This window comes from Sturnira hondurensis, unplaced genomic scaffold, assembly GCF_014824575.4.
Source record: "Sturnira hondurensis isolate 20B ecotype Veracruz unplaced genomic scaffold, ASM1482457v3 Scaffold0006413, whole genome shotgun sequence".
NCBI classification, from domain to species: domain Eukaryota; kingdom Metazoa; phylum Chordata; class Mammalia; order Chiroptera; family Phyllostomidae; genus Sturnira; species Sturnira hondurensis.
Window position 1 is genome coordinate 28,238,621 of NW_028079044.1, and position 18,969 is coordinate 28,257,589.

Below are 18,969 nucleotides of genomic sequence, written 5' to 3' on the forward strand. Positions count from 1 at the left end.
CAGACCCGTATGTCAAAGACACACTCCTCCAGTTCCAAATTGAAATGAGGCCCTCAGAGAGGTTCGGACACTAAGTCCTTTGATAGTACCATAAGTGATTAATGTCAAGGTTAGAAAATGTTTCTCAACAAATGCAATCAACCAGTTATAAATACCAAAGGAAATCCTTTATTGTAAACAAGATATAAAGTACAACAAAAGAAATAATGTGCAAATCGTAAATCACAAGGATTTTTTATTAAAAGAAAACTTTTCCAAGGGTCTAAGAGTTTGGGTATCAGAAATCTAGACCCAATATAGAGAAAAATGTTAAGTGGGTAGATATAGGGACATATTTCACTATATATTTGAAACAATTTACTTTTGTTTTACCACTGTGTATTATCCACTACACAACAGAATATAACAAAAATACTGTTTAACAAAAGTGAATGTTCTAGTACTTTTTCTACACATCTAGTTCCACCCCCCATAAACCTCCTATAAATTAACAGGTAAATTGACAGGACATTGTCTGTCCACTGTGAACAATGGTCACTGACTTCCTAATTCAATAAAGCATGTGTTCCATCCTCCCAACATGAGGATACTTTACTGATGACGTAGGCCATCTTTTTCAAGGAGTTATCTAAAATTCTTCATATCCCTTCTTTACAATATATATTTTCATTTTTGAAACTTTTTTCTAAACAAAGTGCAGTGTATCTTAAGTCTCTACAGAAAACACATCAGTATACAATTTTCAAATCTACACAAGAAACTGCAGGCAAACTAAAATTCAAAGCATAATAAAATGCCTAGATATAGTCATTTGTTAAACGTTCAAAACAAAAATGCAGAAAAATTGTAGCTACACTTCAAAGCAATTAAATTACTGAGGATTCCAAATCTTTGGGCCCTCTGTAGCAATATACAGCTCATCAATTCCAAATGTCAGCAACTATGTAAAATTGCTAGGCCTATTTAACAACTGTGTCCACAAAGTTGACTGGAAAGACTAGGAATAGTAAACAAGATAACTCTAGGAGAAGATGACAATATCTGTAACAATAAAGATCAATTTCCTATCTCTGTACCGTAAGGTTGATTTCCCGTCTCTACACTCCTGAAACCAGTGCACTAGCAGAATCACATTGAAAAGCTGGTCTCAAGCATAAATGGCAAAGGTAATGTAACAGATTATGCACACACATTCAACATCTGTGCTGCCTGTGCTGACCTCATCCGAAACCTCCAAAAAATATCTCGAGTAAAAGCTTCCCCGTCTCTCTCATGTGGTTAACAAATGAATCCTGCCACCCTGTGACGTGCCTGTGACCACAGCACTTCTTGTCATCTAACCCCGTTGGGGCCTTCTCCCCAAGCTGTGGGGTTTCTGCTTTCAGCCTGCACTCGAGGGCCACAGGCTTGCAGTGGAAATGTCCTTACATCACCACTGGCTCCCAACTGCGACCAAAGTTAGTCCTGACTCTTCACCTTCGGATCTGTCACTGCGTGGGAGCAACAGCTGGAGGTAGGGCAATGTCGTTCAACTTGCTCACTTCCATCTGCCAGTTGGGTAGCTTCTTGGCTGACAGATGACGCCGGGCATGCTTGGTCAAGTGGTCACTCCTCATGAACCGCCGGTCACACATGGGACAGGCGAATTTCTTCTCACCAGTGTGGGTTCGTCGGTGTCTGGACAGTTCATCAGAACGGGCAAACCTCCTTTCACAACCTTTCCAGCTACAGCTAAAAGGCTTTTCTCCTGAAACAAAAAATTCAGATTATCATTACTGTGCATTTACCAAATCCCTGTAAGTTACATACTTAATTATGTTAGTATTTTTAAAAGGCTATTAATAAACTGTCAGTAAGTACTATACACGTATCCACTGTTTTCAACTTTCACCATCACATTGATAAAAGCCTTCCCTTTATAAAAGGAGCCCAAAACAAAAACATTTTTGGATTTCAACTATAGTACAAAGACTTTACAAATAACTTATTTAAAAAACTTTATTAAAGTAGCTACTCAAGACATTTAAAGAAATTTGCCAAGTTCTTCTTTAATATGCCTGGTTTACATTTGTGATCACTATGAAAAAAAATTTCATCTAAATTTTTACGACATAAATAACAAACAGTTGGTACCTGTATGTGTTCTCATGTGGGCCTTCAGATGAGAACTTTTGAAGTACGTCTTGCCACATCCTGGATGGCTACAGATGTGACTTCTTATCCTTGATGAGTCAATCTGAGGAGTGACTTTTGCTGTGGAAGGGGAAAACCCTGGAGCAGGGGCAATGGGAGAGAGTCTGGTACCATTTGGGCTCACTACCGCAGGCTTTGGGTTCTGGACAACTGGCTGGGGTACGACAAACATGACAGCACCTTTGGGCACCTGAGTGCCCATGAACACAACAGGTGGGCAGACCGCTGGTGGCTGACTGGGTGGAGTGCTAGGAACAACTGTTGTCACAACAGGGTTGTTTGCAGGGAGGGGAACCATCTGACAGATGACTGGCATAGGTGGCACTCCCCCTGATGATACTGCTGCAGGTGGAGAAACCAATACTGACTTTTGTTGGGGGGACACAGGGGCTGGCTGAGATCTACAGATGACTGTCTCTGAGGAAGGCACAGGAAAGTCATAAAGCACAGCACTTGCTTTCTCATCAACATTTGCTACTGCGCTTCTCTCACATTTCAATCTGTTTGGTGACACAGCTGCACAAGGTATGTTTCTTCTTGCAGCCTCAACACTTAGGTGGGTTCTTCTTTGAAAAGAATTGTCCTGACAGTTGAGGATGCTGGCTGCTTTCACTGGGCAGGATCGGTGGTTACACAGCTGGGCATCAGCTGTATGACGAATCACACTTGTTGCCTGAGCCTTGGGGAGTTTGGGGACAGGTACTGTGCTCTTATCTTCCTCTTTTAAAGGTGCAGCAATGTGAGGCTTGGAAGTATCTGAGAATGATTTGAGGTGTCCGGCAGATGGCGCTGGTGCCATCAGATTTGACACTTGAGAGGATTCAAAGTCAGAAGGACTGTATGGTGGAGTCAAACACTACAAAGAAATATACAAGCAACAGTTTGAGAAATTTATGAGTCCATTATGAAAATTATAAGGAAGTATATCATTTACAGTCATCTTAAAAAACAATACTTATAATGGAACAACTGTAATGGCATAATCAATAAAATATGTTTTAAAAAACAATACTTACAAATGCTGGGATGGTATGAAAATCCGGTGTACCCGGAAGCAGGTTCTCTTCCTCTGACATATCAGATACTGGTGTCACAGGTCTATTTTCAATGTATTTCTTAAAATCAGACTTCCAACTGCAGCTCATTGACATAAGTGCTTCTACAGCTTCAAAATCACTTTTCTCCGCAGTTTTGTTCCAGGAATACATACTCTCTTTGGATCTTTCAGAGATCATTTCCATTCTTTCCTCCTATGGGGGCAAAAAAAGATTAAATGCTTCTAAGCATATATTAATTACACTGTATAATTTTCCCCCTTTTCTGCTAATTGCCCAATTTTCCAAATTTAAATGTGAAATAATTTTTCTCTCATCCCATTCTGCTGGTAATGGTAATCAAAACCGTCCTTGTTCTTCCTCTCACCTTTTTGCTTGAACACTGACACCCCTGCCGGATAGAAAGGAGCATGTGACCATGATTAAGAGGACCAAGGCCAAAGGCCATCAATGCATTTTGTGAGCCAAAAAAAAAAAAAAAAAGAGAGAGAGAGAGAGAGAGAGAGAGAGAGAGAGAAGCTCTAGGCTTAGAAGAAAAAACGTTGTATGTTCTTTCCAGAGTAGCCACTTGCAACTGGGGTCAGAGAAAATAACTAAGGGTATGCTCTACAGAAGTTTTCTTTTTTCAAGACTTTCTTTAAAAAGGAAATGCAGTAGACAGAGCTCTGGCCTATTCTTATAGGCCTGACCTTTGAAAACTTTGTGCTTTGCGATAAAAATCAACAGAACAAAAAAATCTTCCGAGGCTCTTTCAAATTAATGTATTAGGTTATTTGAAATCTAACTTTTCTGAAAACTTATCTAGGGTAAAGAGATAAAAATGAAACACATGGAAAAATACCAAAACTTTTAGTTAAGTTTCAATTTCTTCATGTTTATGTTCCCTTTCAGTGAATCTATTTTAACACAATGGTTTGCTATTCACAACTATGACCAGCTAATGCAGTAATACTGAAAAAAAAAAGGATAATCAGAAAATTTAGCAATTTTGCTCGGAATCTGCAAAAATCTTGGCTGCAAGGACTTTGTAATAATCAAATCAAAGGAATGTTAATTTTTTAGAGAACTGCTTGATGACAAGAGTAACAGCACACGCTTTCTATTCACATGTACAGCTCCTATCAAGTGTTCAATGCTTCATATTAAAGACTCATAAACTGCTTTTTATAAATATTGGCACTTACCCACCCTCTTTCTCATTTTCCATTAATGAGATCTTTCGCTCAAACGAAAGATTGTGTAAAAATACTGAACAACATTCTTTACAAGGTGTTATTCTCAACGCTCATTTTTAAAAAGGCATAAACCCTTTGGGTTGAAATACTTAGAAAACCAGCTATTGCTCTAGATATATCGCTAACAGTGCAATTGCATAATCGAGCACGCCTTTATGTAAGTTGCAATAGACAGCGCACGTATGTGTAAAAGCCTCAAGCTGCCAATGCAAAGAAAAAGGAGAAAAGGCAGGCAGCAGGGAAGAGAACTATGAGCTGGAAGAGAAGCAGGGAGGGCAGGAAAAGGAGTGGGGCCGCAGGGAGGAAAGGGAAGCGCGGGCGGAGGAGGGGGAGGCAGACGAGGGGCGGAGGCAGACGGCGGGGGAGATCCTCGCTGGCGGGGAGAGACGGATGGGGCCGCCCTAACCTCAATGAGGCTCATGGGTGAGTCACTGGGAACATTCCTCGCAGCTCGCACGTCCCAGCATCCCTGCCCCCGCCATAGGCCAGCCAGCCTGGCGGCCCCGGTCCGGATTGGCTGGGCTGCCAGGGCGGGGGCGGTGGGAGGAGGGGGCGAGGCATGTGAACAAAGCGTGATCAGCGGCTGCTCCCGGCAGCGCAGGAAACGTGAACTGGGAATTGCCGCGCCGTCACCTTTCACCTACTTCCTGAGCTCCCGGCCCCCGCCCTCGCGCCAGCCCTGGGGAGGGGCCCCGGGCGCCGCCGCCAACCGCTCGGCAGTGCGCGCCGGAGCCCGCAGGGAGGGGCGGGGCCGCAGACGCCCTACTCTGGGAGTGCCCGCCCCTCCCAGCTCGCCGCGGTTCCCTTAGGAACCGACAGCGGGCCCGGGCCTCGCTCCCGCCCCTGGTGGAGGCCAGAGCTGGGTCACTCGGGGACGAGAAGCTCCCCGGCGCACCCGCTCCCAGCCCACCCCCAGCCTCCGCCTTAGCAGCCGGAGGAGGAGCTGGGTCCCCGCGGAAACCCGGCCCCCGCCCCCTCCCAGCCGAGCCCTCGGTGCTTCCCTCCCACGCAGCCCGGGGGACCTCAGACCACCCGGTCTTTCCCAGCAGATGCTGCACACCCTCCCCAAAATCCGGCAGCTCTGGCCCCCGCCCCCCACGGGTCTCCACGGGATCCCAGACGTGCAGCCCCCACAGGCTCGGGCTTCAGACGCGTGGCCCCAAGGCCTGTGGCTCCCGCCTAGACATGCGGCCCCCGCGTCTCGCGGCCCCAGCTCCCCCCTCGACTCTCCCCGCCCTGCTGCAACGTCCTGCTTTCCACCCTCCCATCCCCGAGGCGGCTCCCCACCCCCTCCAAGAGGTTCACAGAAGGCGGCCACCTGCCCCTGCTGGGGATGGGGAGTCCCCCGCCGACGTCTGGGGGGTCAACTCCATCCCCCTCCTCCGGGGTTTGCACTCCGCGTGCCATTCCCCCACATCCCCGCTGGGCGATCCCTCCTCCAGCCCCCGGCTATCTGCTGAGCAGCCCCCAATCCTGCAAGCCTCCGTTCAGACCCCTGAGAAAGGGTCTCCTCTCCTGTGGACATCCGGCTCCTCAAATGCTCGCGAGCTGCCCCCTCCCATCCTGGGTCGCAGTCCTGATCCAGGAAGAGACATCTTTCCCGGCGCCAGGTGCAGGATGGCCCCCTTGTTCCCTCCTTCACACATTACCCTAACCTCGCTGCCAGACAGCAGTCCCCTCCTCACTCCAGTCATCTTCTTCCTTACCAGCCTCAAGTCTGTCTCGGGAGCTGCCCCTTCCCCTTATTACAGCTTGAACAAGACCCGTCTCTCCCTTGGCTCTACATCCCAGGCCGCCTCTCTTGACCCCTGGCGACACACATGCCCTCACCAATGCCTCATCTGCAGGAAGAACCCAGCCTTCCCAAAGACTCCTTTGCAGCCCTGGTCCTCAGGCGCGGCTGATGTCAGGGACTCGGGGTTCACGGACCCGCTGGCCCCTCAGACGTGGCAAGGCAGGGAAGGACAGGGGCATTCCCAGGTGACTTACCGCAGCCTGCTGGAGAGAAGCGCCGAAGTTGAGCATGGTTGGCTGCCTGGCCGCGGGCGGCAAGATGACTGGCTGTTAGTCTGCTCCACTGCTTGGCCACAGACAGGCACCCAGAGACACTCGACGACACTCCCGCCGCCGACACCGCGCTCCGCGCCGTCTGCCCCCTCCCCATTCAGGTAGGCGCTCCGCCTGCCGCGAGCCGCGGGCGGGGTTGGGGCGGAGCCTAAGGCTAGCCAATCAGCGGCAAAGGTGTGTGAGATGCCGGCCAATAGGCTTGCGGGGCCACGCGTGATCAGCGGCTGCCCGGCAGCGTGAAGCTTGTGTCAGTGGAGCGTGTACACAATCCCAGGCAGCGTGTTCCCTCTGCCCGAGGGACTCCCGCTGCCACCTGACTCAGTGACAACCCCCCACCCCTCGCCCACCCCAGGCCTGTCGTTACCCGCCCCAGGCTAGGGGGCGATGCTGCGGGAGGGGACCTAGTCCAGAGGCGTGGCGGCGGCGGCGCGCCCAGGCACTGCAGAGGGCTAGTCCCACGTGGGAGGTAGGGAGGGATGCCCACTCTGCCGCGTCCCCTTGGCGCCGAGCCCCAAGTCAGCCAGCCTCGGGGTAGGCGGGACGCCGGGCAGCGGGCGGGGGAGGCGGCGGCTGCGAACTAGGGTCCAAGCCAAAAGATTTGCATTTGGAAACGCCATCCTTTTGCTCGTCTGGCAAGAAAGCAGATCCCGCTAACCGATCAAGCTGCATTTCTCGAGCATTCACTAGGTTTTTGCCTCCCTGGGCCGCGGGGATCACAGGGACTGGGGAGGGGGAGGGAAGGCAGCCCAGTCCCAGAGCCAACACCTGTTACTGTGCCCCCAGCCCACGCCTGGGCCTCTGGCGCGGGCTTGCCCTCCCCATCTGCTTGGTTGGGAGCAGTGCCGGCCCTGGCCCGCCCCGCCCCGCCCATCCTTCCTGCCCCGCCCATCCTTCCTGCTGGCCAGCCAAGAGATCGGCGTGGGGACTGTAGGAAACCGGAGGACTGGGCCAATGGGGTGATGGGAGCGGTAGAACCGATTTTTTTTTATCCTTTCTGGCACCGATGGTTGGTTACGGGATCGAGTTTTGAGCTCGATGTTGCTAAAGTTTAAGTTGCAGTCTACAAGCTGTTTCAAAAATAGACCCCACGCCCACCCCAGGCCAAGGCCTTTGGAAAGGCCCTCCCTGCCTGGAAACGGTAGGGATGGGGTGGGGTGGGGTGGGATCTCCCAGGGTCGCCCGGGCAAGCAGGGGGCTCTCTCCGCAACGCCTGGAGTGGAGTTGCTGCAGGGATATCCGCTGGGTCAAGGGCCCCATCCAAGGCACCACTCGCCTTCCACTCCCTTACATCCTCCACCTCTGGTTGGTCAGAGGCGGGCGGGGACTCCTGATTGGGAGCCCGCGGCTCTGCTTTGACTCCTTATTTACCTCTTTGTAGCCCGTTGGTCCCCAGCTGTTGGAAAGCTGGGTAGTGATAATGGGGCTTAAAGCACAAGGGATATTTTATCTGCTTTGGACAGGCTGATCACGGCTCCTCCCGAGAGCTGCCTCACCTCTGTGTAACTGAAAGGCTAATATAAGTGTACTTTTTTTTAAACCGATAAGCATAGAATGTACATAGAAAGGAAACTAGCTGTGAACATTTCCCGAAGATTTCTTCTGATATGTCTAAGGCCCGGGCTAGCCAACAACAGTAATAATAATAATACGATTAACAGGGCCAGAGATGCCCGAGGTGGAAAGCACTGAATGATCTCCTGTTACTGCCTTTCCTGAATCTGCTGGAGGGGCGCCAGCTCAGCAGCCCAGGCTGTTCTTCCTGTCTCTCCTCCACCCAGTTCGACCCCTCCCCCATCTGTCTGCAGGGTGTCCTTCCCTGCAGGCTTCCTTCCGCCTGGGCTGTCCCATCCTGTTGATCTGAGCCTGAGGGGCTAAAGCAGCTGGCCCTGGGCACCTGCTGCAGCAGAGGAAGCTCCAGTCTGTGCCCAGCCGGCAGGCCAGCTTTCCTTCCTGTCAGGGAGCCGTCCTCCTGTGGTTGGCCCTCCAGGTCTGAGACTCATCCCTTCCTCGGGAATGTGGAGCTGCTGGCATGGTGCCCCAGCACGCTAAGAAGCAGGGAGCATTCATGGTTTGTGGGAGTGATTCAAAACAGGAAAGAAAAGAGAAAAGGGGTAGGAGGAACAGTGTGGTGGTGGCACAATTCCTAGAGATTCAGAGAAAGATGGTCCCTGGCCACCTCGGACTCAACAGAACCAAAATTAAAACCATTGTTTCTGCTCCTTCCTGTATGCACTCATGGTCTCCCATGCAATCTTCACTGTCTCCCTGGAAGCCCTACATCCAGCTGGTCCCCAGGTCCCAACAGTTTTGCTTCAGTAATGCCTCTCCTTCCTCACTTTCCATTTCTATCCTTCAAATGTTGGTCTAGGTTATTCTGTCATCAACTTCCCCTTGGGTTAAATAATGTGCAGTCTCCCAACCCAACCTCCATCCCTACCCTGGCTGCTTTCTAGTGCCCAAACTTTCCACACTGGACCAGAAATGGCTTTTTGAAAGTCATGATCCAATCATGGCACTCCCTACTTAAAAATGATCTTTTCCTTCTCTTGCCTAGGAGATAAAGGCCATTTCATTCAGAGCTTTGTGGTGTGCCCCCAACTACTCCCCCACCCTCCCAACTGCACTTACCACCCACACACTTAAGACACACTTCTGCCCACAGCCATAACAAATGCCTTGCTGTTCTTCAAACATATGGTACATTTTCCTGGTTCTAAGCCCCATCCTCATTCAATAAACATTGTGTTGCTCATTTACCCATTCCATTCAACAAACATTTGTTGAGCACCTACTATGTGTCACAGTCACTGGGCACTGGGACAACAGCAATGAACAAGATAGGCCGGTTCTCTGCTCTCACAAAACTTGTATTGGAAGGCAAAGATAGGTAGATGAGATGCACATACATTCACTTATGAAAGTAAGGAAATTAACTGTAATGCATAGAATTGCAATAGGGTGATGTGCCTGTGGGTAGCTGGTCTGATGCGGGAAAGAACAGAAGCTTGCTTTGAGGAGACTTTTAAACTGAAAATCTAATGAGAGAATGAGCAGATCCAGGAAGAATGCACCTGAGTAGAGGAAACAGCTGTGGCTGAGTCCTACAGCCGGAGGGAGCTTGCCTGGTGTGACACACCCTGGCCTGAGGTGTAGAGGGTGAAGTGGGGGGAAGGGTAGTGGGAGGGGACAAAGTTGGAAAAGTGAGGCAAGAGGAGCCACAAGACTGATGAATTTATAGGCCACCATATGAAATTAACACTCTCTTTAAAGTGAGGCAGGAGGCCATAGTGTCTGGGAAGAAATGTACTTTTTTTTATCCTCTAAGAGCTGCTTTGCCGCCTTGTTGAAGCCTTTCTTGGTAACTCCAAGATGAGTTCATTGTTCTCCTCTGCTTCCATAGCACTTTCTCCACACCCCCGTGATAAGAGGAGAGCACATATCATATCTTAACTGCAAGAAGTATTTTACAATACTAAATTCTTCTGGTTTTCCACCCAGATCTGGGTTCCTTTAAGGTGGTGGCCATGTCATAATAATCTTTCTGGTCCAGCATCTGTTCCATATTAGGCACTCAAGACTTTAAAATGGAGAAAATAAAATTGTTACTTGTCTCTGAAGACTCACTGGGCTTATAGATAGAATGTGGACAGATGCCTAGGCAGAAGTGTGGACCCTTCCATACCTTTCCCTTAGCTTGTATCATTGCCATGCCAAGCATGGAAGCCTGTCATCCTGGGCATGAGTAAGAGAAAGTCCTTGGGCAGTGGTAAGCAGTACCCCAGATAAATTCAACCTTTCCTACTGATGGTGCTGATTTCCCCTTCACTCAGAATAATGACACGGGAGGAGGGACTGATGGTTAAGATCCCTCAGTTTAGTAGTGGATGTTACAATACATTGTGCCCATGAGTCATCTCTTTGCTCCTACCAGTCAACAGGTGTCATCGCCATTCATCCCTTGTCCTGCCATGTGCCAGACATTAGCTGACCACTGAGAAACAACCATAAAAAAGACAAAGCTCCTGTGCTGAAGGAGGTTCCAATGTAGTGTGAGAAGTAAACGGTGAGCCAGGCATTACTGTAGAGTGGTGAGTGCTAAGAAAGGGGTATGCACAGAATATCCTGGGAGGGCAAAGGGAGGGCTGGAGGAGGAGAGAGGTGGAGGTGGAGAGAAGAGAGAATTTGGGGGATTCAGGATGCTCTGGACTGAATCACAGTGGGATGAAGAGCTCATGGTATTGAGGAAAGCAGCCCAGAACATGGTGTACCATGAGAAGGAATGTAGATGTGGAAGGAATGTAGATGTGGAACTTTGATCCAGAGGACAGTGAGGAGCTACTGACGAATTTCAGCCAGAAACAATGGTACAGAAAGCTCATTCTGGCCCAGCGTAGAGAATGGGCTAGAGTGAGTGGGGGTCTAAGACCAGTAAGAAAGCCTTTGCAGTAATGCAGACAGCAAAGATGACGCTAGTCCGAACTCGGGAAATAGTGGCCCAGTAACCAGAAGGATTTGGTAATTGATTGGGTGTGGGCATGAGGAAGAGGGAGACGTGGGGGACTGCTGGGTTTCGGGCTTGGTTCACTGGGCAAAACAGGACAAAAACAAGGCCCTGTTGCTTAAGGAAGGAACCACAGGGAGGCAGTAGGTCTTGGTGGGGAGGAAGAAAATGCCCAATTTGACTTAGGACATGTAAAGGTGAAATTGCCTGTAGGACATCCAAATAGAGACGCCCAGGAGGCAGGTGAGATTTCAGGTCTGGAGCCCAGGAGAGAAAGATCTGGGCTGGAGATTAAAATGTGGGAATTGTTCATGTGTGGGTGGCAGCTGAAGCCAGAGGAGTGGATAGAAATCCCCTAGGAAGAGTGGAGAACAAGAGATAACAAAAGTGAGGGTGGGGTGGGGGTGTGGGGAGCAACAGGCACTGGAAGAAGGACACTGAGAAGGAACAGCCACTTGGTGAAATATTGGCAAAGGGTGACATAGAAAGGACTTCTTGCACACACGCTGCACTTAGAATTGCTTGGGCTAATGTGACATAAAGTGTAGAGGAGAAGCAAGCAAGGGCTGGCTGATTCAGAAAGCGAAAGCGTCCGGCAACGTAGAAAAAAAATTAGCCCCTCTGACTGGTGAATGTTATGAGTTATTTTTATTGTACCAACTACCGTGGTTTTTAAGCTCACTAAAATTTTTATTTTTAATTTTTAATTCTTTAAATCGTTTTTTTTCTAAAGATGGCCACAACACCACCTCCCATTCCAGCTAATCTTTTCCTGCTTCAAGAGGTGAAGTCTGTCTCCCCAACTCTTGATTCTGGGCTGACCCTGGGATTCACTTTGGCCAAAAGAATCCTGGGTGGATGCTATGAGACTTTGCTGTCTAGGTCTTAAGAAGGCCTTTGAAGTTCCTGTTTTCACCCTCTTGGAAACCAGCCATGAGGCAGAGGAGCTTAGGCTGGATTACTGAATGAGAGAGAAAATCTGAAGAGGAATGGCTATGGGAGGAGACCAAGATACCCCAACTGACAGCCAGGACCAAAACTCCAAATGTGGGGCTATCTGGGACCCTCTGGGCCCAGTCAAGCAGGACCAGCTGACACAGCCTGAAGTAGAGATGAGCTCTACTTAAAATTTTTTAAATTTTTATTTATTTATTATTTTTTTAGAGAGAGGGGAAGGGAGGGAGAAAGGGAGAGAAACATTAGTATATGGTTGCCTCTCATGTGCCCCGCACCAGATCCGGCCCCCAGTCCAGGCATGTGCCCCGACTGGGAATTGAACTGGCAGCCCTTTGGTTCACAGGCCAGCACTCAATTCACTGAGCCACACCAGCCAGGACTCTACTTAAATGTATTGTTCATGACCCACGGAATCATGAACAGTAAATGGAAGAGCAACCAAGGTGGCATTTCATGTCTCCCTTCCACCTGAGAGCCCCTACCCCCATTTTTGTCTTCAAGAGTGTCCTTGAGTTTTGGAATGGCTTGCTGTGCTGCAAGAAATAACTGGAATACTATTTGTATCTTCATTTTAGCTCTAGAGGGACAGCCACGATTTTCAAAATACTCATTGTATAAGAATACTTAAAAAAAAAGATTTTATGTATTTATTTTTAGAGAGTGGGGAGGGGAGGGAGAAAGAGAGGGAGAGAAACAGATTTGCATCTCACACGTCCCCAACCAGCAGGGGCGTGGCCAGAAACCCAGGCACATGCTCTGACTGGGAATCAAACCCAGGACCTTCCGCTTTGGGAGATGATGCCCAACCCACTGAGCCACACAGGGTCAGAGCTTTTTCTCTCCCTTCCTGGGAGGAAGTGCTGGGAAGGAGGACTAGAAAAATTGATAAAGTAGAAGAAGTAGAAAGAGTGGAGTAAGAAATAAGGTTTTTGAACTTGGAGAAGTGTGTTCAACCCCTCTATCTTCTCCACCCCCTGCCCCATGAGCGCTCTACTGAGCTTCCGAGATGGAAATAAATGGGCCGAAGGGAGTTCACCTTGATCCAGTGTCTGCTATGCACCAGTCAGTGCCTGGTTCACTGAGAATGGAGGACCCAGTTTGGCCCACTATATAAAGTTTGTGGTATGTTGTAACACTTTACATTGAGATTTTTTTTAACGAATTATTTTTCCCCACTTTCTATTCTGCTTTTTAAAAAATTTCCCCAGGAGGTGAAGTGGTTAAGTGGTGAAGTGGCTGTGCACGGTTCCAACGGCAGTAAACTAGAGTTACTTTAACATTTTGATTCTTACAAAATGAAAATAGCCTTATTGCCTTTTCAAAACAAGAGTAATATATGCTCATAATAAAAGATAAAAAATACCAAAAAAAGCATAAAAAGATGAAAATCTCCTATAATCACACTACTGAAATTAACCATTAGTAACATTTTTTAAAAATCCTCACTTGAGAACATGCTTATTGATTTTAGAGAGAGGGGAAGGAGGTAGGAGGAGGAGAGAGAGAAAGATCGATGTGAGAGAGAAACACCAATTGTTTGCCTCTCACAGTGCTGTCCCCGGAACCAGAAACCCAGGCATGTACCCTGACCAGGATCGAATCCTAATCTGTAACTTTTGATGCACGGGATGATGCTCAACCAGCTGAGCCAAGGCATAACGTTTTTGGTTGTTTTTTTTTTCAGACTTTTCCCCTCTGTCGTGCCTTCTCACTTTCTCTTCTTTCTGTATAATAGAATGTTCTATTTTATAACCTGCATTTTTCATGGACATCTCTCTGCACATCAGTAATTATAAAGATAGAGCTTACTTTAAAAGTAGGAGCTTCCATTTTCTCTGGATGGTCCCAGTTACTAACTTATATCTGTTCAGATTTCAGCATCCTGTTATCTTGGCTAATGTCATGCGTATGAAAGAAGGCGTGTTCCTTTTGTTTGCTTTTAATGTTTTTTTGTTGTTGTTGTTTTTAGGTTTTATTTATTTATTCTTAGACAGAGGGGAAGGGAGAGAGAAACAGAAGGAGAGAAACATCAATGTGTGGTTGCCTCTCATGCCCTTGGCTCCGGGGAACCTGGCCTGCAACCCAGAGATGTGCCCTGACTGGAATTGAACCAGCAACCCTTTGGTTCTCAGGCCGGCACTCAATCCACTGAGCCACACCAGCCAGGGTGGGGCGTTCCTTTTCAAAGGCTGAACATGTTTCATCTTTTTTGTGAATTATAATCATGATTATAACACAAACCTGCAGGAGGGTAAGTAACGAGTGAAAGCTCTAGTTAATGGATCCTCTGTCTAGCATGAGGCATGGCATTTTTAATTGAAATCTTCTGAATGTTGAGGTCTTCTAGAGGAAGGGCAAAGCTCATAAATGTTCTTCCTTGGGATTCTCCAACCCCACTCCCACCAAGCCTAGCCATCTAGTGGAGTGCAGTCTTCTCAGGAAATCCTTCATTTCACCCTGAAGACAAGCACATAGGCCCTTTATGTTTTAAGGGCTAAGTTGTTCCCCATACCACATATGAAACAAATATAGGGCATGGCCCAAACTAATCAAAAAGAGACTGGGGGATGTGATAGAGTTGCCAAAATCTGACATGGTCCTTCCACAGTTTAATGACACCTATGAGTTCCTGCTCAGAATATGTTCAAGTTCATAAAACTTGTGTTCAAGTTCATGACATTTGTAAGATGGCAAAGAAAATCATTATGTTAATCTATAGTTATCAAAATATAAAAAATAAAATTGTAACTTAGCAATATAGTATCCTTTTATGGACATTCAATAACAAGATCCAGTGTGGGTCTAATAACTGAAGTGACACTGATGTTGTGATACACATAAGTGAAATTTTGGGATGCACAGCAGTTGCAATTTGATATGGAAATGTTTATGATTTCTATTAGTGACAAAGTTACATGTTCTGCTGCTGCTGCTGTGGTTTGTTTCCTATAGTAATGATGAAGAAAATGCTAGGTTCACAGTCTCCTGAATTCTATCCACAAATGCCTAGGGAGGTCTGGAGAATGCCAATTAAGCATCCCTGCTTAACCCGCTTTTAAGGAGGATAAATAGAACCTGGTATACTTCACCAAACTCACACTCCATGAAGATCTGGCTGACCCTCCTAACTCAAAGTTGCAATGAAGCTCTAGAAGAATCAAAGATGAGTAGCAGTGAATGCTTCTTGGTCTCAGCAGGCAATTTGCATCCCTGAGGACCACAAGACTGGAAGGCTTCACCTCCTAACCAATTTGGTTTGGCTCTGCAATAAGCTCTCTCTGGGTGTTTTCCTTTTGGAATGAGGGAACATGGAACATGCAAGGAGGGGATGTAAACAAAGTGTGGCCTTGAGAGGCAGTTGCAGAGTCTGAAAATCTGTCTCCACTGGGCTTTTCTGAGTACTCTTGGGCTAGTCACTTAACCTGCCCTGCCTCAGTTTCCTCAGATGTAACATAGGAGTTACACAATAGCTACACACAAGGAAATCAGGGCTGTTGGGGAAAGTTTAAATAAGACAATCTATGTGAAAATGTTAGGCAAAGACTGAAGCAGTACTCCTCAAACTCTAAGTGCATAGAATTCCTTGGAGATCTTGCTAACAGAATGAGGATAACTGCTGAAGATAAGGAGGGAGGCACAGCTCACCAGGCAAGGGCAAGCTTCTGTTTAAGGGGATATTTTGGTCTTGCAGCTCTTCCCCCCCATCCTGTGCACCACTATCAACCACAGTGAAGACTGGCTGTGGCCAAGTCAGATTATGTGTCAGGCCAAATCAGCACAAACTTACCAAACATCAGGTGTGGGAACAAATATTGTATGGGAAATTTGTACAAAAAAGTAAGTGTATATAGAAAGTTTTTTGCATCTGTAATGCTAAATGTCTCCCAGACTTCCCCGAGAATACATATATGTTACATCTTTAGATTTTGCATGTCAGATCATTTGTTCCCACACAATTCCTCTGAAGCATCCTCCTTCTCATGGTACTCATAGGTGAAGAGCCTTGGGGAGCTCCCTATGACCTATTACATCTACTCTAAGCTTCTGGTGTGGACTGTCTGAGAATAGCCAGTATCAGAAGGGAGATAATGGTGCAGCTGAGAATGTAGAAGATGGAACTCCGGGAGCTGGAGGGAGCATCGACTGGTGCTGTCACTCAGGAAAGCAATCTGGTAGTTGTTGAGATTAAGCATGCACATGCCCTATGACCTGTGAAAAACTCTGGAATATATAGTCTAAGGAAATTCTCCCATGGGTCCATAAGGATGTGTTGATCACAGGATTTCTTGGGGTAGCTGCATGTTGGAGGCAGCCTTGGTACTTATCATGAAAGGGATTACATAAACGTGTGCACTGTCTAAAATGACACAGCAGTAAAAATGCCCACCAAGTGTACACAGGAACACCGAGGGATCCTAAACAGCTACGGTTGAGGGGGAAACACAGGAAACCAAGTAGGATTTATAACACATCACTTCTGTCATTTCTGTGAAGGCACATTCACATAAAAATAATACACCTTTTGAAGAAAGTATGTGCATACCTCTAAAGATTAATGTATTAGAATGGGTGCTATGGGGCAAAGGGAACATAATTAGGGTTTGAAGGTAAAAATAAAAAAAAGAAGAACCTTGAATAGATTAATGATCAAGTGCTTAAAAACATTTTTAACTCAAATTTCTTGACTTGGGGTTAAAAGATAAAAACAAAACAAAATCCCCTAGAACTCCCTTCTGTAGGATGTTTAAGGGCCTTCACAGTCTAGCTAATCCAAAGTTACCTCCCCATTTAGGTGCCATCTGCCTCATTGTTACCTCCCGACAGATCATGGGCCTTCTCTCTTTGACATCTTTTGGGCTAAACTCAATTTCTTTTCAAGTTGGCTTCTTGCTACACTCACCTTCAATAGGTCTCTAGCAGACAGGAAATGGGCCCCAGTGTAACGCGGGCAGTGTTGCTAAAGATGTGTTAGGATATGTTAGGCTGGGGGGGGGGGGGGGCATTGCTTCGCCCAGCTTTGGTGACACCATTGATTTGACAGAGAATTTCAGGAAGCCGCTTAATTGTGCATCTCTTCCGCAGGGCATACCACACAGCATAGTCATCCATAATTCAAATGTCTCTGTTCTCCATGAGGCTGTACACTTGTGGAGGGGCAGAACCTCATTTGCCTGTGTCTACTGCTACCCAGTATTAATCACACAAGAAGCCCCTCTCTAATAGTGTTTGAGAAACGGATTGCCCTGCCCCCTAAACCAAACAGTGGAGCAATCTGGCCTCTAACTAGCTCTCTCATCTAACTCAAAACTTTAATTGGTAGTGGTTTCAAAGGGCTTCATATTACTGGCCTAGAATATGCCACGAAATTAATACACGGCAACAAGGAGAGTGTTACTCAAGTTCTTGTGTCCCGAGGCATCGCGTACCATCTCTATTTTCTTTTCCTTTGAGAAACTGTGGGATGTATGGTCCAGAAATGATTTGATAAAACTAAAAAGACAGTTTGGATATTGCTCAAGTGAACTCTTGGATCCCCACTGTTCAGGATGGAAAGCACAATCGTGTGAAACTGCTCAGGCAAAAGCCCATGAAGGAAATGAGTGGTAGACATCTTGGAGGTTTTGCATCGTTTAGAAGAGTGGAAGCTGCCTTCTGTGCAGTCAGATCTGTGGTGCACATCACAAGCAGGGGTATCTGCCCGGCTGGTTGTTTGTGGCACAGCCTGCACCCCAGCTTTCAGAGTGGCGGGAACAGGCAGTGGGCGCCAGCACTCACCACGGGGGTGGCAGAGCATCATGGGAATCCACCAGCCTGGCTGGGACTACGGAGCTCCGACCTCCGGTCCTGTTTGGCACATTGGAGCGCCGGTCCTGATTGGCATACTCTTTAGGAGGCAGGGCAGAGCTTCTCGCGAGATCTGAAGACTTGACGGTGGTGGCCGTGGCGGAGGCGGGCAGGGCAGGGGGCTGCAGCTGTTTCTGCAGAAAGCTCAGTCACTGTAATGACCAGAGTGCACACAATATCCAGCACAGCCAGGGCTTGGGCTTCTAAAACAGGCTTTTCCCCTTGAACGAATCACTTTTCTCAGAAGGAAGGATTCATTTTGAAATGTGCCTTCTCACCCCTGCTCTTCTAGGCCAGTGTCCAACGCTCATTTTTACATACCCAACTAAGCGCAACGAAAAAGACCATCTCGCATTGAGGGAACGCAAATTGGAGGTGAAATGCGTCAGTCCAGGGCCCGGCTTCACGTGCACCGCACCACAGTAGTCGGTTGTTTTCAGCTCCAAAAGTCATTTGCTGTCAGCTAGGACTCGGGGTGGTTAGCTTCTGCTGCCTGCTGCTTCAGGAGAGAATCCGAAACTCGAGCATATGGAGAATATTTAAACTTAAATTGGGGAGTATGGCTGCTGCTAGAGTGTCGCTCTCAATTCCCTGCTACATTCGGCTGTGAAATCGACCATCTGTCCAGTGTAAGCGGGTTGGATGGACTAGGGTACGTGGCTCTGGTTCCCAGCATTTCCCTCATCACTGTCGCCCCATCCCTAGCCCTCCCACCTTCCTGCACACTGGCTGCTGCCAGAAGTCACACAGCTCGCCTCTTCTGGCCTTGGGCTCTAAAAAGTGTTGGGATATGGCAACAGCAGAGAAAAAATAGGATTAGTTGGGAGGGAAAAACTGGGAAGATAGGAGGAAGGACTGTTGTGGAAAATGATGTGTGTATTTTGCCATGTATAATGCGCACTTTCTTACCCAGATTTTTGAGTGGAAATAAGGATGCGCATTATACATGGGTAGTACTAATTCCATATTTATATAAATGTTTTTAATTCTCTTATTTATGCTTATGCATTAAGTGTAATCTAGAAAGCAATAACAATATCCACATGTAAAATAATACCCTGGAGTGTGATAATCGGTTTTGTTTCTAAATATAAATAAATAATTGAACTAAAACATT

At 47.3% G+C, this 18,969-nt stretch overlaps 1 protein-coding gene across 1 annotated transcript; it reads right to left on the reverse strand.

Moving 5' to 3' along the window:
• Positions 1-217: 217 nt before the first annotated feature.
• On the reverse strand, positions 218-6,654 carry KLF10 (KLF transcription factor 10). The gene is made up of 4 exons (XM_037048315.1): positions 6,473-6,654; positions 3,210-3,443; positions 2,134-3,049; positions 218-1,747 (listed from the first exon to the last, which is right to left on the reverse strand). The coding sequence occupies exons 1-4, from the start codon at positions 6,506-6,508 to the stop codon at positions 1,488-1,490; spliced, it is 1,446 nt and encodes a 481-aa protein (XP_036904210.1). The 5' UTR covers positions 6,509-6,654; the 3' UTR covers positions 218-1,487.
• Positions 6,655-18,969: the final 12,315 nt, after the last annotated feature.

Bases quoted from the DNA above. Each gene is read 5' to 3' on its own strand.
- KLF10 (XM_037048315.1), bottom strand. From the start codon at position 6,508: ATGCTCAACTTCGGCGCTTCTCTCCAGCAGGCTGCG. The intron at 3,050-3,209 runs GTAAGTATTGTT...ATTTCTTTGTAG, and splicing joins TTCATACCATCCCAGCATTT to TGTTTGACTCCACCATACAG. The intron at 1,748-2,133 runs GTACCAACTGTT...TTTTTGTTTCAG, and splicing joins CCACATGAGAACACATACAG to GAGAAAAGCCTTTTAGCTGT.